General features: G+C 41.1%; 1 protein-coding gene across 1 annotated transcript in view; it reads left to right on the forward strand.

Moving 5' to 3' along the window:
• ALPK2 (alpha kinase 2) overlaps positions 1 to 22,455 on the forward strand; it is a 61,581-nt gene that overhangs the window by 31,277 nt on the left and 7,849 nt on the right. The window contains exons 4-10 of the mRNA XM_064438347.1: positions 1,461 to 1,608; positions 5,038 to 5,165; positions 5,266 to 5,301; positions 8,648 to 8,922; positions 9,047 to 9,135; positions 13,031 to 13,248; positions 15,474 to 15,522. Of these exons, the coding sequence (XP_064294417.1) occupies positions 1,461 to 1,608; positions 5,038 to 5,165; positions 5,266 to 5,301; positions 8,648 to 8,922; positions 9,047 to 9,135; positions 13,031 to 13,248; positions 15,474 to 15,522 (943 nt within the window). The remainder of the gene's footprint in view (positions 1 to 1,460; positions 1,609 to 5,037; positions 5,166 to 5,265; positions 5,302 to 8,647; positions 8,923 to 9,046; positions 9,136 to 13,030; positions 13,249 to 15,473; positions 15,523 to 22,455) is intronic.

Consider the following 22,455-nt stretch of genomic DNA (forward strand, 5'->3'; position numbering starts at 1 on the left):
CTAATAATTAGTTAATTTCTTTCTCGCTTTGATGTAAAGTTTCAGCTCACTTTTAATTTACCACTCATGCTCAGAGAGTAAGGGACTTATTAGAGGGGGGGAAGTTCCTGGCCTATGGGCCAGATTTTTAGTATTATAATGACATTAGTTTCCCTAATGGGCACTTCGTTTTAGTTCTTATCAACATCCCAATTAGTTGTTCTCCTTGACTATACATTTTATCACCAGTTCTCAGAGTCTTCTGAGGTGGGATGTTTGCTTTGATCAGTCTCTCAGCTCTCCTCAAGGATACAGTCGTAAAACAAGTGCTTCTCTATCTCTCAGTTCCCGTCTTGGGCTGTCTAACTCTGTTTTGCCAAGCTCACATAGTTCATTGTTATGGCTTAGTGGAAAATTCCAAAAATTCCATTTTCTTCAGGGTATCAGTAGGAGACATAACATCTTGCATTTTACATCCCTTACATCTAGCGGGAATATCTCACTTGAGTGCAAGGATGTGTCATGATCCCAAAACCTTTCCCTAAGTATATGTTGATTCCTTTTCCTTTCAAGTATCCTCCATCCTCCCGCTCATGCCATGCCCATGTGCAGAAGACACTGGAGTATTCCTTGAGCCAGAAGACAACTCTTAGCAGAGAACAAAGTTATCAGGACCTTCCCCAGGCTGGGGAGGGTGCTCTTTTTCTGTAATCTGAGTGATCCTTGGATCTGTTCTGCGCACGGTCAGTGTTTAGCAAAAGAACTGTGTCCTACGGCTGGAAAGGCAGGGACTTTCTTTAGAGGTGGGAAATTAATCATTTGAAACTGGAGACAGAAGCGAATGCCACTGACATCACCAAATGCAAATATCTAACGACTAAGTGTGGGTTCCTTCTTCCAGCTGTGTTTTAAAGGAAATGGTGCCATCACTGCATCTTGCAAAGAGTCTCATCCTGGCACTGTGTGTTAGGTATGTTCCAAGAACATCTTGGAGAATGAGCATCTCCTGGGATTTAAAGTCTTTTCTCTCGAAGGCTGTGATCAGTTAAAAAAATCTACTAGTTACAAGTAGTCAGTTAATACAAATTATCATTATATAACCATACAGTATGCTGTACCTTTGTGGTGTCTTTTTTTACTGATAAAACCAGCTGGTCCTTTAGTCAGAGGGAATGAGTTTTGATTAAGAAATTATTTTATGTTGATGCCTTTTCAGGCTAGAACTTCTCTTGGGTCCTCTTCCATAAATTCAAAATGTCTTTGATTGAAAACTTTTCCATTGACTGTGTGGGGCTCTGAATCAGTCTTTTAAAGCCTCTGTATTTTAAAACCTTGGTTTCTGCATCAGAAGAAGTCATAATTATTTACCAGTGTTGCCAGATTCATATTCTTAACACCTGCAAAACATTCTGGGATTCCTTTAAAATGCCAAAACAATATAATTATCTTTTAATCCTAAACTGTGGCTCCTCTGTTTCAAGCTCCCAAGCTGCTGAAGAAAATCCAAGCAGAGTTGTTCCCTGACTGCTCTGGAAATATTAAGCTATGCTGTCAATTTGGTAACATTCATGGTGACTCCACCATTACATGGACTAAAGATTCCAAGTTACTAGCTCGACTGCAGAGAAGGTGAGTGAACGTTTCTGAAGGACTGGTAGTTTCTGAATAGGTTTGGGGAAAATATGGCAATGATTCACTCTAGTGTGCGTTAAGACGATTAATATGGTAGGTGCAAAAAACAAGTTTTAATAGGGTAATTTAGAAGCATATCTTCACACAGTGCATTAATATTGGTCATAGTTTGCATTCCATCACCAGTAATTCCACTCAGCCAGTTCATAACCAGTCTCATCCAACTTTCAAGTACTGTGAAAGATCAAATGAAGTTTGAAACTCAGCACCCAGCCAAACAACATAGACATGCTTGGTTAATATGTGGGAGGCTGTCTGTCCTTGTGTGGTGGAAGTGAATTGCTGAAACAAGTAACATGTCATGTAGAGCTTGGTGTGATTGTTCCGCAGTAGCAATGCAGACTTGGGAATGAATGGATTGAGATCAGCCCTGCAGAGAAGGACGTGGGATACTGGTGGACAAAAATTTGGGTGTGAGCCAGCAACATGCATTTGCAGCCCAGAAAGCCAGTCGTATTCTGGGCTGCATCACAAGAACTGTGGCCAGCAGGTCAAGGGAAGTCATTGTTCTCCTCTACTCTGCTCATACAAGACTCCACCCAGAGCGCTGCACCCAGCTCTGGGTCCCCAGTACAGGAAAGACATGGAGCTTTTAGAGCAGGTCCAGGGGAAGCCACAAGAATAATCCGAGGGCTGGAACACCTCTCCAGTTGTTCAGCCTGGAGAAGAGACGGCTCCAGGGGGACCTTCTTGCATTTTTCCAGTGTTTAAAAGGGGGCTTATAAGAAAGATCAGTGAGACTTTTTACCAGGAACTGTAGTGACAGGATAAGGGACAGTGGTATTTTGTTCCATAGCAGTAATGACATTCTTAACTTATAGCTCTTGGAATCTGTTCATAATGTTTCAAAAATACAAAATTAACATTACCCAAAGCAAAAAAAAGAAAATATTTTTCCACCAGAATGCACAGTTCTGTGAAAATGAGAAAGTTTTGTAGGAAGGCATCTTCTAAGATGTTCTTTTAAGGGGAGAGAAAAAGTTGCATGAATTGGTTAAACTTCCCATGTCATTCTGATTCTTGTTCTTTTAACTGTACTGATTGTGATCATTGTATTACAATAGCCATTACAATATTAGTACATATCCTTATCTGCTACATAATTTTGCAGTATTTTAACAAATAAACAGTGCAGAGATAAAATTTTTCAGTTTTTGCAGTGATAAGTAAAATATGTGATAACGTAAAATATTTTAATTTTATCTTCATAGGATAAATATATTTCAAAATGTTGGAATGAAAGTGAAATATATAACAGAGATTTACAGTAAGAGAGATTCCTAACTGCAATTTTTACTTCAAAAATATTCAGTATAGTTCAGTGGAAATCTCCCTTCCATCACAATCAAAATCCAACTGATTGTTTGGTGTGTACCCAAGCACTGTTTCTTCTTTTGGAAATATACATCAGTCTACAGAAATACATCACCTGGGCTGTTTCGTACATCTTAGCTTTTACTTTCAATAGGGGGCATTTACAGGAAATTAGGCAACAAATCTTTAAATTTTTATTACCTGTCCACAAATGGAAACATGTGTATTGAAAAATACACATAGGTAATAATATTAATATATGCTAAGTAATTTAATTTCAAAACTATTGTTGGATAAATGCGTTCTCCAGTGTGCCAAAGTATCATGAAACTTCATGCTGCCAACAAAACTGCACACCTTAACTAATTCGCTTCACAAAAGCTTTAAAGCACAATAGCGAGGTCTCCATAATCCCTGCATAGGTGTTCTGGTTTGCTCATAAATACACCCAAGGACATCCACTGAGGTACGTGTGGTATATGGATCCACAGGGATCCATCCTGGGGCCGGTGCTCTTTAATTTCTTCATAAATGACTTGGATGCAGGAATGGAAGGAATACTAATTAAGTTTGCTGATGACACAAAATTAGGAGGAGCTGTTGACACTCCTGAGGGCAGAGAGGCCCTGCAGGGAGATCTGGACAAATTAGAGAGCCGGGCAATCACCAACCATACGGAGTTTTAACAAGGGCAAGTGCTGGGTTTTGCCCCTGGGACATGGCAGCCCTGGCTGTACAGGCAGCCTGGGGAATGAGAGGCTGGGGAGCAGCTCTGCAGAGGGACCTGGGGGTTCTGTTCAAAGGCAAGTTGAACCCAAGCCACCGGCGTGCCCTGGCAGCCAAGAGGGCCAACCGTGCCCTGGGGGACATCGAGCCCTGCATCTCAGCCGGGCGAGGGGGGGGATTGTCCCGCTCTGCCCCGCGCTGGGGCGGCCTCACCCCGAGGGCTGTGGGCAGCGTTGGGCGCCACAGGACATTGAGGGTATAAAGCTACTGGAGAGTGTCCCGAGGGGGCCGCGGGGCTGGGGAAGGGTTTAGAGGTGAAACCGTACGAGGAGCGGCTGGAGTCCCTGGGTTTGTTCAGCTGGAGCAGAGGAGGCCGAGGGCAGCCCTCATGGCGCTCTGCAGCTCCCTCCCAAGGGGAGGAGATGGGGCAGGGCTGGTCTCTGCTCTCTGGTGCCCAACGCCAGGCCCCGAGGGAACGGCAGGGAGATGTGCCAGGGGAGGGTTAGGCTGGGCATTAGGGGAAGGTCCTTCCCCCAGAGGGTGGTGGGGCCCTGGCACAGGCTCCCCAGGGAGGCATCACGGCACCAGCCTGGCGATATTCCAGAAGCCCTTGGACACGGCCCTCAGAGACACGGTGTGAATTTGGGGTGTGCTGTGCAGGGACAGGAGCTGGGCTCGATGGTCCTTGCGAGTCCCTTCCAACTCAGGACATTCTGTGCTTCTAAGATTCTATGTGAAAACCTTCATGGTCTAAGATGACTTTTCACTCAGGCATAGCACTGCTTCAGTGTGGTTTTATTGCTGCCAGAGCCAACTTGTGTCTTCAAGTACTCTAACTGCATTCACATGTCATTGCACCCCTGTTAATAAAATCGGCCTTTGATCCAACTGTGAAATTGCGTACACAGACATCAGAGAGTAAATACCCACCTTGAAAAAGGCAAAGCAACAGAGAAGGATGAGTGAGGATTCAGTATTGAGGAACAGCGTACAACATTTTGGGCTTTTGTATATTCGTGCTTTATATAATTGGCCATGATATTGATAGGAGTATTAGAATGCCTTTTGGTGTGATTTAATTCTTTTTAGATTTGATAGAGGTACTTTTCTCTCACAATGTAGTAGGATCATCTACTGTGAAACACATAATAGGCTGAATGCTTCTAAGTAGGGTGGAATAAAATATTTTGTCTGTTTGCGTCCTATTTGAATCAGTCTTTGCAGTGAGGGACAGAAATTCCAGGGGCAGGAGGAGAGATGCTTGAAATAATCAGGAAAGATCTTTTGAAAGTGTTAATGTGGAAAAATTAACATATTCTGTTCCAGTGCCCAGGATGACTCTCCTGTCTCTTTGGCAATAGCTAAAGCCAGTAACAAAGACCATGGAATGTATTATTGCTGCTTGAATAATGTGTATGGAAAGGTGACTGCTGAGTTTAATCTGACTTCTGAAGGTAAATCCCAGTTTATAATTTTAATTAATAATAATGACAATGGCAGTTTCCATTCATATTTTTTTAATGCTACAAAATCTGTTTCTTTGTTTCCTTGTAGTATTGGAACACCTCTCAAGTTTTCAGAACTGTGAAGGTAAGTACACGTATCTGCTTGAATGCGTGCTCAAATCTTTTGTTCCTTCTGATTTCTAACTAGAACAAAGGATGGAAAAATATAACCAGACTGAGACATTTTGACAGTTATCCCATGGGAAACTATGGGAATCCTTTGAAGACATTAAATCAGAACTGTGTTTTTGCTAGCTGTCTTTCCCTTTTTGCACTCACCTTTGCTGTACCATCAAAGATAAAATTCACTTTAATGGGATTTTTGTAGGTGAAATACCCTCATGTAGGATGGAATGGTTTGCGCAGGGTGATGGAGTAACTGCTGTGACAAACCATTGATCTGAACTTGGCTGTGTAACTTCTTGTTAGCTTGATGCACTAGCGCTTCACATTCAGTAAACAGTGAAATAGCATTGTCACCGAAATCGGGAATAAACCCCGTAACACCAGTGTAGTGTTAGAAGGCAGGCATTCTTTATTTGCGGCGCCGGATGCACGGGGGATCGCTCCTCCTAACGTGCATACCGTCAGATCTCTTTGTGCCAATTAAGTACATGCTTCATATACATATTCATTAGCTTTCTGATAAAATATATACATATTCAGACGTTATTTGTGCACGCCTATTGGTGTCTCCGGGTGGTCGTCAGGGGTCTCTGGATGAAGGACATACCCTTCCTCCCGGTGTTTGCTAGTTAACCCTTGTGTTCGCGCAAACTCAGTTCTGAGATTACGCACGTGCTGCCCATGAGGGGTGGTCTGTTCTGGTTTAGTGTTTGCTCTGCAGTTCCTTACCTTTATGGCTCTCTGTGTCTGCTTTTCTTAAGGCCAAATGTCATCGTGACTTTGTTTAGGCACTTCGAATCTTGAGGCCTCTTTGACTCCCTAAAGCAAAAAGGTTTAGTCATCGTGCAGGCTGTTCTTGTTTTGGCTACCTCCTTATCTTGGCTAAGTTTCGGCTCTGTGTCCCAGCCTTAGTTGAGCTACACTAGATTGTATTAGTAACTCCCAACCATTTATACCATGAATTTATATACCTAAAAGTGAGGCTTTAGTTTAATCCTTAAAACAGAGGTTTGGACCCTAAGCACTGGGAGTGAGGGTTTGGGGATCTAAAAACTAGGCTTTGAGCCTGATAGGAGAGGGGTTCTGACAGAAACACATTATCTATTGCATTAATGATTAAAGAATACACCGATTGTCCCCAGACTTAATGTTCAGTTGGATGATAGAGCAGCATCCATGTTTGGTTATCTTCATCACCCTGGTTACAGCATTGCATCGCATCGTACAGAGACACAGATGCACACAGAGTTCTGAAAGCTCTTTTGGCAGAATAACTTGCCACTGGTGTTTGAACACATGCTCTTTGCAAGTCACCTGCTATGTAACTTTACTCCAAGAGAAAGAGGGGCATGAGGATTTGGAATGCTTTCCCCATATGTTAACTTGTGTTTAATCACACTCAGCATATGTCTTGCTGTGCTTCAGCTAAAGATAGTGCATTGCAAATTGATTTATCTTTTCTGAACACACGGTACTAATCAAGTACTTCATTCAATCACTTGATTTTTCTCTCTTTTTCTAGAATAATAAAATTAAACATTTAGTTCCTAGTTAAAATGAAGACAGGGCTTTTCCTGTAACAGCACTGTATAACTTCTGGTCTCAGAGAATGTTAGGTGGAGTTAAGGAGCCTTCTAATTCTTGCTTAATATGTGCACTGTTTCCTCTGTGCTTCAAAGAAAGGCAATAGTGGACAGAGTCTAAACCAGAGATAACTACACAGGGGAGCTGGAAGGACTTCATTGCTGCGTAGTATACACCTTTTGTTCTCCTATTTATCTTTTCATTGATGTCCCTTGAAGTGCGGTGATTAGAGAGACTTGAAGTGCAGTTAGAATTTTTTAGTTTCTCTCTGTGCTTAACCTTAACCACACCTTTTTTCCCCTATATTTTTTCCCATTTGTATTCCAGTGATCATAAAAGGGTGAAATCCATAATCCTGCTTGATCTCAGCTGTAACAAACTTAGGTACACATTCTTATGCTACTGGTACCTTCAAAAACCACAGGTGGGGTCATAAGAGAAATATTATTTCACCAATTTCTCCTTGATATAAAGATGTCGAAAATTGATGTATTTGCTTTTTGATTGAAACTGACATGGTCATTTATAGAAATATGGCTCTTATTCAAAATATGAAGTAAAAGTTATTTCATAAATTTTCATAATGTTGAGATTGACTAATATTGAAATTGAATATTTATTTCATAAATATTCATAAAATATTTTTATGAAATAAAAATCTTGTTATTTCCTTTTACCTTTGCTAATGAACCTGTTTTTAAGCTGGTGTTTGCCAGATTGAAATGAAATAAGCACTTTAACATGCTGGTCTGCAGCACTGGAGCTGGTGTAGTGAATGTGGTTGGTACTAGGAAAGGCATGTTTCCAGCATGGTCATGTTGGATAAGGACTGAGCCCTCTTTCAGCTGAGTGCCTATACGAACATGTCGGCAGAATCTCTCCCTGAAAAAATTACAAGCTGAAAGCTGAAACAAGCTCTGGTTATACCTGCAACTTCTGTCTTTTCTGAAAAGACAGGGTAGCTTCAGAAGAACGTGCTCTGAGCACATTGGGCACAGAACTGTGTTCTGCTTTTAAATTCATATCTACATACACTGCTGCACATTAGCCTTATTACTGTCTCTGTCTTCCCAAAAAAGCAGGGCTGGCAGGATCTCTGTATTCCCTCAGTGCCTCTTTAGTTCTCAGTCAGCTTGACTTCCTTCACATTCATTTGAAGCTCCAGTTTACAACTCCCCGAACAGTTTTAAAAAACAGCTTTTGTGTTCTTTAGAATCCTGGAATCATTAAGGTTGGAAAAGTCCTCTAAGATTATCCAATGATCCATCAACCCAACAATACCATGCCTGCTAAACCATGTCCCAGAGGGCCACTTCTACACATTTTTTGAACACCTGCAGGGATGGTGACTCCCCCACCTCTCTGGGCAGCCTGTTCCAATGCCTGACCACTCTTGCAGTGAAGAAACTCTTCCTAATATCCAACCTAAACCTCCCCTGATGCAGCTTGGCGCCTGTTTTTTGTTTGCTACACTCCATATTCTCTCCTTATGAACCTGAACTGCCACCTTTCTCCATGCTGCTTTAAACGGTCAGGCAACAAGCTACGTTTAGAGGAGCAGGGTCCCAATCAATATTACCACAAGTGAGGTCAGATATTCTGTGTCCATTGAGCATTCTCTTTAATACTGAATGGAGATATGCATTTGTTCTCCCATGTCCACTGCTTTCCATGTGACTGCAGAAGGATGTTGTGCAGAACAAAGTGGCATTGTGTTTTAGGTGTGGAAGAAATTGAATTCATGCAGCTCATGTTCAGAGAAGATTTCATCAGTGACAGCTATTTTGGTGGGAACCTGCATGGAATAATCGCCACAGAAGAGCTTCACTTTGGTGAAGGCATGCACCGGAAAGCCTTCCGAAGTAAAGTGATGCAAGGCCTTGTGCCAGTGTTCAGTCCTGGCCACCCCTGCGTTCTCAAAGTGCACAATGCTATCACATATGGGACCAAGAGCAAGGATGATCTAGTTCAAAAGAACTACAAACTAGCACTGCAGGTAAGCTTCCCTTGTCCTTTGTAAGCAAGAAGTGTGGGGAAGCAGCTGTCTTGCAAATATTCAAACAGATTATCTGTTCAATATTTTGAATAATATTCCATAGGCATATCTGTTTGTAATATAGGAATGCTATGTCCAGAATACTGCAAGGGAGTATGCGAAGATATATGCAGCTGAAGCTGAACCCTTGGAAGGCTTTGGGGAAGTACCAGAGTGAGTATATATGTCTTTTTATATGCATATACATGCATGCTTGTATATATACTGTCCTGTGCAACAGCTGCCCACTGACTGCTAGGAGTAATTACTAAAGAAGAGGAGGAATCCTGAGAAAAGTGTTACAGCTGGAGTCAAGACCTAAATAATGTGGAGTATCAAGGTGGTGAGAGAGATTCCATTCCCATTAGAGAAGGATACTAATGAGTAAAGGCAGTAAATAGCAGGCAAAAGGCATGATTTTTGTATTAAATTAAAGGAAATTATTCATGTTAGTGAAGTAACACCAGTAGGTGATACTACTAGTATCATCTGGTAGCAGCAGTACAGGTAAGTCAGGCCTTCCAACTTTCCATTAAAACAAAAAAGAAATCTTGAGAGAAATCATGATCATTCTGAGGCTGGTATGAAGTCACTCCTTAGGCTAGTTTTCTGTGTAAAGAGAGGCTTAAGCCAGAAAGCTCAACTCTGATGCTAGCTTTTCCCAGAGTGATTTATTTCGTATCAAAAGTTTTCTATTTCCCGAATATGTGTACATCAGACCAATAGGTTGATATGGATTCACCTCGACCTCTGAGGCTGGGAGGTGGCACCTTGAAGATTTGGTAATAGATCTATTCACAGGATTTGCTGTTCCAGTGTCAGGCTGCTGTGTAGAGTTGAGTTTGCAATGGATGGTTGAAATTCCATCTGTCTTGTTTCAAGGACAAGATCTACATGCTTGATAGAAAGCTAAACCTCCATTTCTGTTTAAATGACACAAGATCTGCTCAGCAGCACTGATTCCCCGAAAAAAGGACCACTTAAGACACAGCCTCTGGAATGATTCCTTAACGCAACCTTTTCAGGATTAGAAATAGCGATGGAGATGGCAGTGAAATCTTTTAGGGAAAATATTTGTGCAAGTCAGTTTCTTTTCTGGAAGTATATTGCTTTTGGTGAAATTTGTGTTTGAGAGATTTCTCTAGGCACAGGATACAACCTCTAGTTTTGAAGAGAGAGAGAGCGAGCATGTATGCTATGAAAACTAGAAGTCTGGTGCAAATAGCAGGCACACAGAAGGTTCAGATCTGGTGCTTTATTCTAAACAATTGGCTGGAAGAGAGCAGCTAGGAGCAAAAAGAGATGATGTGCATATGCTTTTGGTTTGCTTTTTACTTTCAAAATTTTAAGGCTAGATTCTTTTCTTCTAGCCAGCCCTTGTCAGACCAAATTTGTATTTAAAAGAGGGTGTATTTCTTGCAACATTTTATAAAAGAAGTAGAGCAAGAGAAAAGTTGTCCATGTTTTCCAGAGTTAGCTTTAAAGCTACAGCTGTAGCCTATCTGTGCATGTTTGACTGTGAGAGAAAGCTGGGGAAAGGATAGGGAAAGCACTGCCCTATAACAGTCAGTGGCCTGGCAGCTAGACATTTGTAAAAGGGCAGGACGGGGAGAGGGAGAGATATTCTGTGGTCTTGCCGTTACTTATGATACTTCCTCAACGGAGTAGTACTAACATTTCTGTCAACCAGTGACCCATTTATTTTACTTTCAGTGTGCATTAATATGAAACTATGGAGCCTGACATACTAATAAAAGTTGTTCACTGCAATGATACTGCTAGAGTTAAGCTGATATCATACCTTGAATGAGCAGTTTAGAACTAAAAAAGTGCCTACAGCGATTGGTCTTTCGAAAAAGAATAACTACTGGTATAAAGGCCTTTGTACCAGTTTAACTGCATGTGCTATATTAACGGTAAAATATCACAACAACAAATAAATCGATGGTGTCAATAAAGCTTTATTGTGGACCAGGATTGGAAGACTTATACAGAAGTGCTCTGGTTATATGTGGTTCTCTGTCCCATGGCTGATTATTCTAGACCTCCTTTCAGTGTATATAGAGCACATATGTTCTTTCATGATTCTGCCATTTCCAGAATCCAGTACAAGCATGTCTGGAGCAACTATACCACTTCTTTGGCAGTGTTGCTCTAAGAGATAAGTCTGTTTGCAAGAAATCAAGTAACTAGAAACCTGTTTTGCAGTGACAGTCATTTCCCCCATTTGTTCTGAGATACTGCTAGGAGTTCTTGTGAGCTAACTGATAAAATACATTATGTTCTGTTACCAGCTCCAGCCGAATGGCTTTCCAGAATGACCTTATCTCTGAGCAGTATTAAATTCCACTCTAGTATACACTGATGTAACTTTTTGCTTAGTCTAAGGTTTTAATTTTGGATATTTATACTGTAGTATCAGAGTGCTGCCAAACAAGATTTCTGAGTTTTTCCAGCATAAGTACAAACAGAAGATGACTATCTGTGAGGTAGAACACTGCTTTCCAGACAGCAGGAGCTTTGGTAACCAATAAGTTCATGCTGCCAGCGAGACAGATGCTTCCTTCCAGACTATTGTCATTATCACTTCACATTCAGTCTTTCTGGGAAGACCATGAAACCCCAAGGAAAATTTTATTCGATATTGGATGTGAGTTTCTGGCATGGTGCATCTTTAGACATAAATAAACTTAGTCTGTACTCCTACAAACCTTTGTAAGTCTTTCTGGCTAAACTAGCTCAATTTCTAAATGAATAAAATGAGACAAATTTTGTCAAGTTTGCAATTTCCTGAAAACTTCATACAGAACTAGCTGAAGTTTTCTGACATGGATCTAAACTTTACCAAAGCCCAAGAATCTTCAGAGTCTAGATTTTCACTTGGGCCAGCTTGTCTTGAGAATCTGATCATCTTTCCAGAGGCTTGTTTCCTTTTACTTTTTTGATAAAGTGGCTGCTATTCTCATTATAGAAAGTGTTTGCCTATTTTGGATATTTGTCATGGTTTCAGCTGGGATAGAGTTAATTTTCTTCACTCTAGCTGGTATAGTGCTGTGCTTTGAAATTAGCATGGAAAAAAACCCCGTTGAGATAACACACAGATGTTTAGGCTGTTGCTGGGTAGCGCTTATACTAGTCAAGGACATGTCTGGCCTCCCATGCTCTGCTGGGTGCACAAGAAGCTGGGAGGGGAGGGGGCACAGCTAAGAGAGCTGATTCAAACTGACCAAAGGAATATTCCATATCATGTAACGTCATGCCCAGTGTGCGACCTGGGAGGGGCTGGCCGGGGGAGGGAGGTGGCAATCGCGGCTCGGGGACGGGCAGCGTCGGTCGGCGGGTGGTGAGCGGGTGTATCGTTCGTGTTTCTGTGGTTTTTTTTCCCTGTTTTCCCTTTCCTTCCTTTTCCCTTTTATTATATTAACATTATTGTCATTATTATCATAATCATTTATCATTATCATTTTATTGTAATCATTAAACTGTGCTTATCTCAACCCACAAGTTCTTTTGCTCGTCCGATTCTCTTCCCCATCCCACAGGGGTGGGGGTGGGGTGAGCGAGCGGCTGCGGGGTGTTCAGTTGCCAGCTGAGGCTGAACCACGACAATATTCCAGGTTTAGAAGTCTAGTTTGAGAAATCTTCCACTTACACTGGTCTTGGACAAAGCACTTTTCTGGAGTGGATCAAATCTGCAGGTGCTTAACACCTCAGAAAGATTGAATCACATATCAGTCAAAAAAAGCAGCAAAAGCAGTGATACTCCAAAATAAACAAGCGCCCTTTATTGTGCAGAGTTTAGGTTTTGGGACATAGTGGGACAACATTATAAAGTATGCTTTGAAAAAGCTTACTTTATGAGTAAATCATACAAAGAAATAAGTGCATAGAGGATAATGTGATTATTTCTAGAGCTACCTGGAAATCTGAATCTTATCCAGATGTCTCCTGGCTTGGTTTAGACTCAGTAGCTGTTCATTCACTCTCTGAGATCACTGGCCACTTTGTTTCCTACTCCTTCATTGACAGAACTCTCTGGATTTCATTATTTTTTATCCCTTGATTTCAGAATCATTCCTGTTTTTCTTGTTCATCGCCCTGCTAATAATATCCCCTATGCGACAGTGGAGGAGGAGCTGGTTGGGGAATTTGTTAAATACTCCGTCAGGGATGGCAAGGAAGTAAATTTCCTGAGAAGAGACTCAGAGGCTGGACAGAAGTGTTGCACTTTCCAGCACTGGGTGTATGAGAAGACCAGTGGGAGCTTGCTTGTCACTGACCTGCAAGGTGAGTTGTCTGAGTGGGGCAATGAAATGGCTTCCCCATCATACAGGCTGGTGACCTCTCACAGTCAATCCCCGTAAGTGCAGAACTTCCAGTGACTTATTTCTGAGTGAGGTTGTTCTTGGCTTTCAGCGTCCTGTTAGCAATGCTGAATGTGCTCCTTCCACAACTTTGTAATGGGCAGAGTCTTCAACAGATGCGTCAGACAGTACCCTGGCCCTGTGCCTCTTTTATACAGCATCTCATGCAGATCAGAATACACGATAGGAGAGAGAGAAAGGATATTTTATTTTCCATCACTTTTAAGTGCACTGTGTTTATTTGTATGGGTGTTACCCTAGGGAACAGGAAGACATTAGTTAATTGCCTACTGTGGTAGCAGGCACAAACATGTACTAACCTATACAGTATTAAAATGTTTATCTAATCAGCAGAGAAGAATTTTTACCTAGCTTATGTTCTTGTAAGAAAACAGTTTGGAAAAGAAAAAAATCTTGCACTCTTAACAGGAAAGTTGTTCTTCCACGTGTCCCCTTAGTAAATCAGGACACTCAGTATCATAGAATCATAGAATCATTAAGGTTGGAAAGACCTCTAAGATCATCCAGTCCAACCACCAACCCAACACCCCCAGGCCTCCTAAACCATGTCCCAAAGGGACACATCTACACGTTTTTGAACCCCTGCAGGGATGGTGACTCCCCCACCTCTCTGGGCAGCCTGTGGCAATGCCTGACCAGTCTGTCAGTGAAGACATTTTCCCTAATATCCAATCTAAACCTCCCCTGATGCAGCTTGAGGCCATTTCCTCTTGTCCTATTGCTTGTAACTTGGGAGAAGAGACCAACACCCACCTCACTACAGCCTCCTTTCAGGTAGTTGTAGAGGAGTCTGAGGATGAGAGGATATGAGTCAAGTCTGGCTTACTGTCTCACCTCCCAGAGGTTAATGAAATATCTTGTGAATTAAAAGAGTTAAATTGTTAATAACATCCTAGTGCCTCACTTTTTCTTGTATTTGAATACTTACCAACAGTCTCTGAACAGTGGAGTGCTCCACATTCGGGTCCTGGCTAGGTTTGAAGAAACATGTTTCTTCAAAAAAGAAGAATGGTGAAGAAATGCCTTCCTTGCAGTTGCTAAATGCTGTCCTTAAGCCTTATGCATGTGACTCCTTCTAACTGCTGAAATGCTGGGCCTGTACCCAATACAGTATGCATAGATGTATTTGAAACAAGGAAAGACAGACCCTTGTTAGAGAAAGCCAAAAAAAGGTGGAATCTTAGAAAATATCCCATATTCTTTAACAACAGAAGGCAGGGAAATTAGCAATGAGACATCTAAACAAGACCTCTGAAGTAATTTAAAGGGAGAAGAAAGAACAAAATCCTAGCCTGAGGGAGGCACAACAGCAGAAATGGTATCTGAGCCTCCGTATCAATTGCTGCCACGAAGGACAATATACCTGCTGCTGTTGAAGAGAAACATCCTTCCTCTCTGATAATCTTCTCATTTGGGTATCTAGGCTGCATTTTTCAGGCATACCAGTTGAGGTTTCTGAGGGCATTCTCCAAGCAAAATGGAGACCATAATTTTCCTGTACAGAAAAAATTGCACACTACAGAACTGGATTTTGCCTATGAACAAGTTGAAAAAGGGACAGGTTAAAAACCCCAAGTTTTTTGAAATACTGAATAAGAAAGGGATTTTGGATCTCTCACCCAAAAAGTAAAAGCAAGGTTGATTGACCTAGTGCTGTTTGATTAGCAAAACAAATATGCAGTTCTTACTGATAAACATTGTAGTCCAAGTTTGCAAAACATCAAAACCACAAAACCAGTAAATAAATATACACATCTCAGGGCAGGTGCATAAGCAAAGATTTTGTATGTTTCTTAAAATGCAGTCATCAAAGTGTAACCTCTCCTTCTCCCCCATTGTCTGTCTAGCACAGGAAACAAGTTATGCTCTATTTGTCATCTTGCTCTCTATCTGTAAACTACTGGTATGAGGCTGACTTTTAGAAATTGCTAGTGATATGGAGCACAAACATCCTATTTTTAACTGGGGTACTTAATTATTTGAAAAAATGGTGACAAATAATTAAAATTAAGAACATGAATCAATAAAAAAATATTTAATGCCTCTATATATGGTGCTCTTGAATCTGAAGGTATTCCTAGAAATTCTAGTGTAACATAAGCTTTCTGTTTCCTTGATGCCTTGTAGGTGTCGGAATGAAGTTAACCGACGTTGGCATAGCAACATTGGCCAAAGGGTGAGTGAAAAATTATTTCTCAACAGCGTGGTTTTGTTTTACATATCAATCTCTTCACAGTGTAAATATGTTGGGGGAGGATACACTGGAAATCTATTCTTGCTTTAGCTTTGGAAGCAAACAAACCTCATCTGACTCTTTTAACTTTTTCATATTTATGGGAACCTGCCCATAGGAAAACACATATATTTTGTTCTAAAAGGATGGGGCTACACTGTAGATTGGTCTTTGCTTTTCCTTCATGCTTCCTTTAAAATAGGCTTATTCAAAGGGTAGTTCAAGAGTGAAATCAAGGTCTCTGGTGACTTACAAGCAAATAAGGCACTTTGTGGTACATCAGCTGGAAGAAGGTAGGGCTGAAAATGCAGGGCCAATACTGACTCCAGCCTGGAGTACAAGGAAAGACCTGGTGTTTGTGCTGTCCAGAGCTTCTGACCATGGAGGAAGTATCTCGAACCCCAGCATGCTGTTGGAACCAGAGCTCCAGCTGGGCTTACACTCATTAGCACCTGCCCCAGCAAATGCAAATACAAGTGCATACCTGTCTAGCCCTATTACTAGATCCTGCTGCCAGTAGCCAAGGTGACCCTTCTCCACTCCTACTCTTCCACTGGAAGAAGAGAGGCTATCTACCACAGTACTGTGGGAACTAGCGAAGGAGATGTCCTGAAAGGGGCCAAAGTTTGTATTGCCCTTTTTGCAAGGAATTCACAGGGACTGCATAAGGGAACACAGCTGAAATCCCTCTTGCAGCTGGCAAAGTGCCAAAGCTTCAGAATATGTCTTCATGACACAAGCTTTAATAAAGACTCTTTGCTCAGTTTAAAACTCTATGAGTTAGTTTTTCTTCCTATAGCAGGCAGTGACCGTAAGCTTTTTGTGAGACCATGTTCTTGTCAGCTGCATGGGTGGAGGGAAGATGCCTGTTTATCTTTGTATAGGCTGCTTATCTGATAAAAAAGAAAATGTGTTAGGGGATTTGACGGTATCGCTTTCCCTTCTCTCTCAAAAGCAGTAACTCTGAGCTATATCAAAATATCTGTTTATAATATTCAGAGAGGCCTATTTCCTAGTAGTTTTGCAATAGCTTCAGGTGTTTTGGGGATGTATGTAAAGATATAGGCCTTTAATGTTCTAACTTTCTTCCACTTCTCTTAAGTGTCTGTAATTTAAAGCTTCTAGTTACCCCACAAGCCCAAAGAGCCATTGACAGAAATAGGCAGTGCAGGCACTCATTCAAATCAGCTGGCTGCTGGAAAGGGAAAGGGGATGGGGGTAAATACCTATAACCAATGCTTTAAATTCATATTCTTTTTTGAGAAACTGATATTAAAAAGCAAATCTAAACACATGTATTCAGTCTTTATGCTAAACTGGATCTTGTCTATGCACCCATGGTACAGAAAAAAAACCACCTCACTATGTCTTTTAAATTATTAAAAATTTGACCCCAGAATATTCTGGGAAAATCCTTAACATTTGCAAGCTGGCATCCTTTCAAAACTTATATTGATTTACTCTTCCAGCTGTGGATCCAAAGTGAAATCTGTTGAAATGAAGTTGCACTGTCCTGTTATAAGACAAAGAAGTCATAAAAACTTTATTGAGGCAACTCTGTTCTCCGGAATCAGAGTATTTATAGAAATGCTTTAATGGATGTTGTTGTCCAGCTCACTATGGGAATTTACTCCTATAAAAACACGTGTTGGACCTGGGAAGAGGAAGGTGAAGTGAGAAAATGAATATGCAGTGCAAGCTGTACTGAGGATGACCTCAGTCATATATAAGGGAATTTAATTTCTCTTCATGAACAACCTCTTAAAAATGTTCAGTATCATTTTGTTTGTCATTTAGCTAATGATATTGCTACAAGACACAGATTTTTCCTGGTCCTGTATTTTTCTTTCATGCTCCTTTCCCAGAAAGGGCACCTCTGCATTAATATCTGAAGTTCGATTTTTAATTCCACAAGCCTGGAAGTGGAAAACAAACAACTACACAGAATTTATCTGTATTACCGGCTGTTGCTGTTTTGGTAGTGTACAGCCATTCCAAAGAAAAATTGTCTGTCTACATGTTGGGGAGAACATATGTAGTCCTACTTCACTAAAAAAATACAGTATGATGCTGTTATGATTTTAACTCTATTGTTAGAGAAGATACAAAGCTGTTTTTTTGGTGTAATTGCCTGTAGAAATTCCCATAGTTTCAACCACCCCTTGCAGAGGTAGTGACCTCACTGGTCACAGGCAGGTCTTCTGCCTTCAATTCTTCTAAGCCTGGGCTAGTCACATCAAGGCAAACCAAAAATATCCTTGGGAAATGCTTCTGTGATCCTTGATGAATGGGAAAACATTAATATTATTCCTGGTTGGAATGTAAATCAAATACAATTCTAATTTCAATCTAAGATTAAACTTCTGATTAAGGGGAAAAAAAAGAAAAACAACTGAAAAAAAAGCCCATCTCCCCAACCCCCTGCCCCCATGGTCATAGTGTAATGAAGCTTTCAGACAGTCTCATGTCATAGTACAAGCTGTTATTGATGAATTTGCAAAAGCCAATATGGCAACTATCATGAATTATTCATGGCCATTATTTATCCCCCCAGTGCTTCTTGTCAACCAAGCACAATGATCAGCATATATTAAAATCTTGTACTTACATTCAGCATTGCTCATTGCTGTTAATGATTTTTGGGGGGTCCAGACTCATATTCCAGGTCTGAACAAACATTTCTGGGTAAGCATTCATGTACCCTTTGTCTTTAACTTTCCCCTCCTTCCTATGGAGGCTATGGAGAGATTGATGTTTTAAACAATTAGCACTCTCCAAAGTAGTTCTGATCTTTTATCCCTTCTATGTCTGTTTGCCCGTGAATTGGAAACCGAACGAACCCGAAGCTGACGTAGCTGCAATACTGTTTCTGTCAGTAGAGGGCGAAGCCCAACTAGAAACCGAAGAGCCTGGAAAGTATTTCTAATTTAGCCACTGGGGCGCACCAGAGTCAGGCAATCGATCCCTTAAATAAGCTGCTTAGTAGATTCTTTGGCATACGTATACAAAAATAATACAGCACGGTGACTGGCTTCTAAGTGCAAACAGTGAGCCGGTTTCGAAGCTGTGCACAAGCGCCCAGCTATTTATCCAAGAACGGTAAATACAAAGATGAAGGAATCAGGAGCACAGTGACCCACAGTCATGATTAATGGGAGTGCCGTGTGCCAAAGGTGGATCTGAAAGTCTGTCTGGTTTCAGGGCACTGACAAATTTAGTTTTACTCAACGTGGCAGCAAGAGGCATTGGGATGTTTAAGCCTGGGGACAAATCCAACATTCCCCCTTCAGATTTAAGGAAGATTTGGTTTGGGCCAACCCCCAACTGTCAAGTGTGGGAGATGGAATTCTGTCCGGGTTTTATTTGCCAGTCATGTAGTCAGTGAATTAACAGTGCATGCTGTGCAAAATAGCAGCTTCATATTTTTCAAGGCTTGGAATGGTCGATAGTTTGGTGTTACTGAACACAAAACATATGAGCGCAACACGGACTGTACAACTTAGAAGCCCTTCACTAATGGAGACCATCCCCCAGTTACACATACCACAAGCTATAACGGCACAGAATGGTTTGAATTAAGCCCGCAAGTCCTGCCAAATTACAACAGAGCTATGGTCATTAGGTCTGACCAGAACAAATGATGCAGTCTGGAAGCACACAAGGGGGGCTCTGTGAAAGAAGTGACTAACAAACAGCAAACAGCTGGGAGAACTCAGATGCAAAACTTTGGTCTTACATCTGTAGATTGGTTTTCCTATGGCTGGCTATAAGACCTGGGGCTGTATGCACACTGCAGAGCCAAACTAGGCTCATTCATGCCTCTCAACTTCCAAAATCGACAAGGAACATTACCTTGGCCACATCTGTGGCCACAAAATCAAATGCAAACCTATTATTTTAGGAGAAGGGAAATGAGGATGGCTTGATTTAGGAGCAAAGCTAGTAAAACAAAACTTATAATGTGTTTTTAATATAAATGTTCCGTGTCTTCTTCATAAGATATTTATGTTGTTACTTTTACTGCAAATGTTTCTGGTGTTTGTTGAATTCTAAGGTTAAAGTTAATTAGCAGAGCATTCAGTTGTTCATTTAAAGTGTCTCTTACTCGTAGTATCGTCTGAGCAAATGCTGCTGGTTTTGGTCTTTGTTTAGATGTTCCTTCAAAGACATACTGGAAGTGACAAATACCAAATACAGATAGGAAAGCCATTGAGACAGTCTTCTACTAATTCATTTAAAAAGTGGATTTTTTTAAGCTCAGCTTTTTCTTTCTGATATTATTTCCAGAAAGAAATGAGTATTATCACAATTTTATAGTATGAGAAAACCACATGAAGACATTTTCTTTAGCTGCAACAAAATGGCTACCTAGATAAAAAAGGGAGAGCAAGAGAAAGAATGCACGTCATTTTGCAGCCACAAATTAAAATAGCTAACATTCAGTGCAGCGAAACTTCTCACCTAATTGATAGCCCTGGAGGTTACACCTACACAAAGTGCAGGAAAGATGAAGCCTTGCAATCAGTCTTGCAGCAGAAATGGAGACTTTCAGATATCAGAGTAAGCAGATGCTACCCAAAGGCTGTCTGCACAAAGCCTCATTACCTCCACAGACATTGGCAGCTGCATCTGTTACACACGCTGCTGCAGCATCCCGCAGTGACACACCATGACAGTGGAAGGTGCTCTAACGGCTGTTATTGCCACTGGCACTCACTGGAAAGACCCAATGGTTAATGGAATATTCACAATAAATTAATCCAAATATTTCGGTCTAAGTTATTGCTCTTTGCTGGCAGTGCGTTGCTCTGCTTTAACTAGTTTCTTCAGGATCAGTGCTTGATATAAAGAGGTTTTCTTGCTGAGCGCAGGCATGTTTGCCTGTGGAACTTATGTTCTGCTGATGTGTCCGGAGTGTACGCCTGATGGCTCTAGTAAAGGAGCTCAAGTATAAAGTCTCAAGTCTATAATTTCTCCAAAGGAGCAAGAGAACAGTTCATTCTCTTGCTGAGCTCCAGGGTACAGTCCTGAAATATCAATGGCACTCCTCTTAAACTTCCTTTACATAAACAAGCACAAAGCTTACTTGGAGAGGAAAGGAAAAAAAAGATTAGTAACCTTTTGAGGTTCATCTGGCTGTTTATAGCAAGCTAACTGAGTGCCTCTAGAGCGGGCAGGCTTACTACCTCTTTAACTTCAAGGATAACCTTGTCTGATACGAACAGCTTCACGTGACAAGTAATAGTAAAATACATTTGGAGCTCTATTTCATTAAAATATATATTTAACATTCAAAACCTCTGACTTCAAAGAAGAATATGAAAATAAAATATTGGTATGAGAAGAGAAAAAAGGACTCCTAAATATTACATTGAGAAAGTTGAACTCCAAAATAGTTTTTCTTACTGAAGGTAACCACCAGCAATAATTTAATTCCTTAGAAGATCATGGTCTGCTGTTCACCTTATAATTATCTGCACAGTCTTCATCGTCATGGCTGCAATAGCTTGTCTGAAATTATTTGGTATCCATCCTCCATGGCTAGCCAATTGTGACAGTGTTTAAAAGCAGCAGCAAAATGTATGGATGACTTTTTTTGGCTGTAAGGGGGACTGCCAATATACATATTACCATTCTAGTATGTGCCTGAATAAGCAAGAAATGTTAGCTTTTAGATATACTAGAGAAACTTTCAGATTTGCATTATCCACCAACAAGACTTCTTCCTTCCGAGTGGAATTACTGATGCTAGGAAAGCAGTCAGCCAAAGGTTTCAACTTTTCTATTTCTTTTCTGTAGAGGAACACTGGAGATGCAAAACAGGTCAGTTAGATATAAATGGAGGCAAATATCATCTCCTTTTGTTGCAAGGTATTTTATTATATTTTCACCACTGGCACCATGCTTTTGTAGAAGGAAATTTGGCAAACTATGTTGCAATAAAGATGCTTATCTGTCAGAAAGAGTTTGACCTTCTCAGAGCAACAGTGTTTTCTTTAGCACTGAGCGATCTGCATGAGAAAAGAAGTTCTCTGGAATGCTGTGCAGTGAGCAAGTTGAGCTAATTTCAGTGCTAAATCTTGTTTGGGTTTTGTGCAGTGATAACTCACAGTTCACATCTGAGGACATTGTATGTCCAGTCAACCAAGAGAACAGAGTAGGACATATATTTATTAAGGTTGCCAGAAAAGGAGAGGAGCACCTTGGCCTTTCTTCTCCCTTCTCTGTCCTGGTAATTTCACCAAAAATTACTCCTTTAAAAACCAGTTGCATCTTCTAAAAAAAGCTGATAGAGCTTAAAGAGCAGACACTAGAAGGAATGTCAGAAACCAGTGGCAGGGTGAGGAGAAGAGGGATGTACATGCTCTGCCTACTCCGTGGCTTTGCTAGCCCACTGAAGAAGGAGAGGTAGCTGTGGGAGATGTGGTGGCTTGGGAGCTCTGAAGGCCGGATGAGACTGCCTTCCACAGGAACGCTCCTTACATCCTTCTTCCCCAGGAGGCTTGGCTTCTTGACATCTTGTAGTCAAGCCTGGGTGAGGGAGGAGCGTAGCAGAGAAGCTATGTACATGTTTGGATGAAAACAGCTTCTGGTTCTGACAACACCTCATGTGGCAACCTTTCCTCTTCATGGTAATCAAAAGAACTGTTTATAGAGAATGACGCTGAATGTGGATTTCATTTATATATTACTGAGACAAAGTTAACCAGTAGACAATTATATTCCCAACTAAATAAAATTAAAAACAGTAGCCAGGACACAGACAGCAGAACCATGCCTCCCTAACCCTTTTCCCTCTTCTGTCACTACTTATTGCCTGGTTTCCTTCACCTCTCAATGGCTCAGCTTGACTTCTGTGACAGAATTAGTGTGTCT

This window comes from Phalacrocorax carbo, chromosome Z (genome assembly GCF_963921805.1).
Source record: "Phalacrocorax carbo chromosome Z, bPhaCar2.1, whole genome shotgun sequence".
NCBI lineage: Eukaryota > Metazoa > Chordata > Aves > Suliformes > Phalacrocoracidae > Phalacrocorax > Phalacrocorax carbo.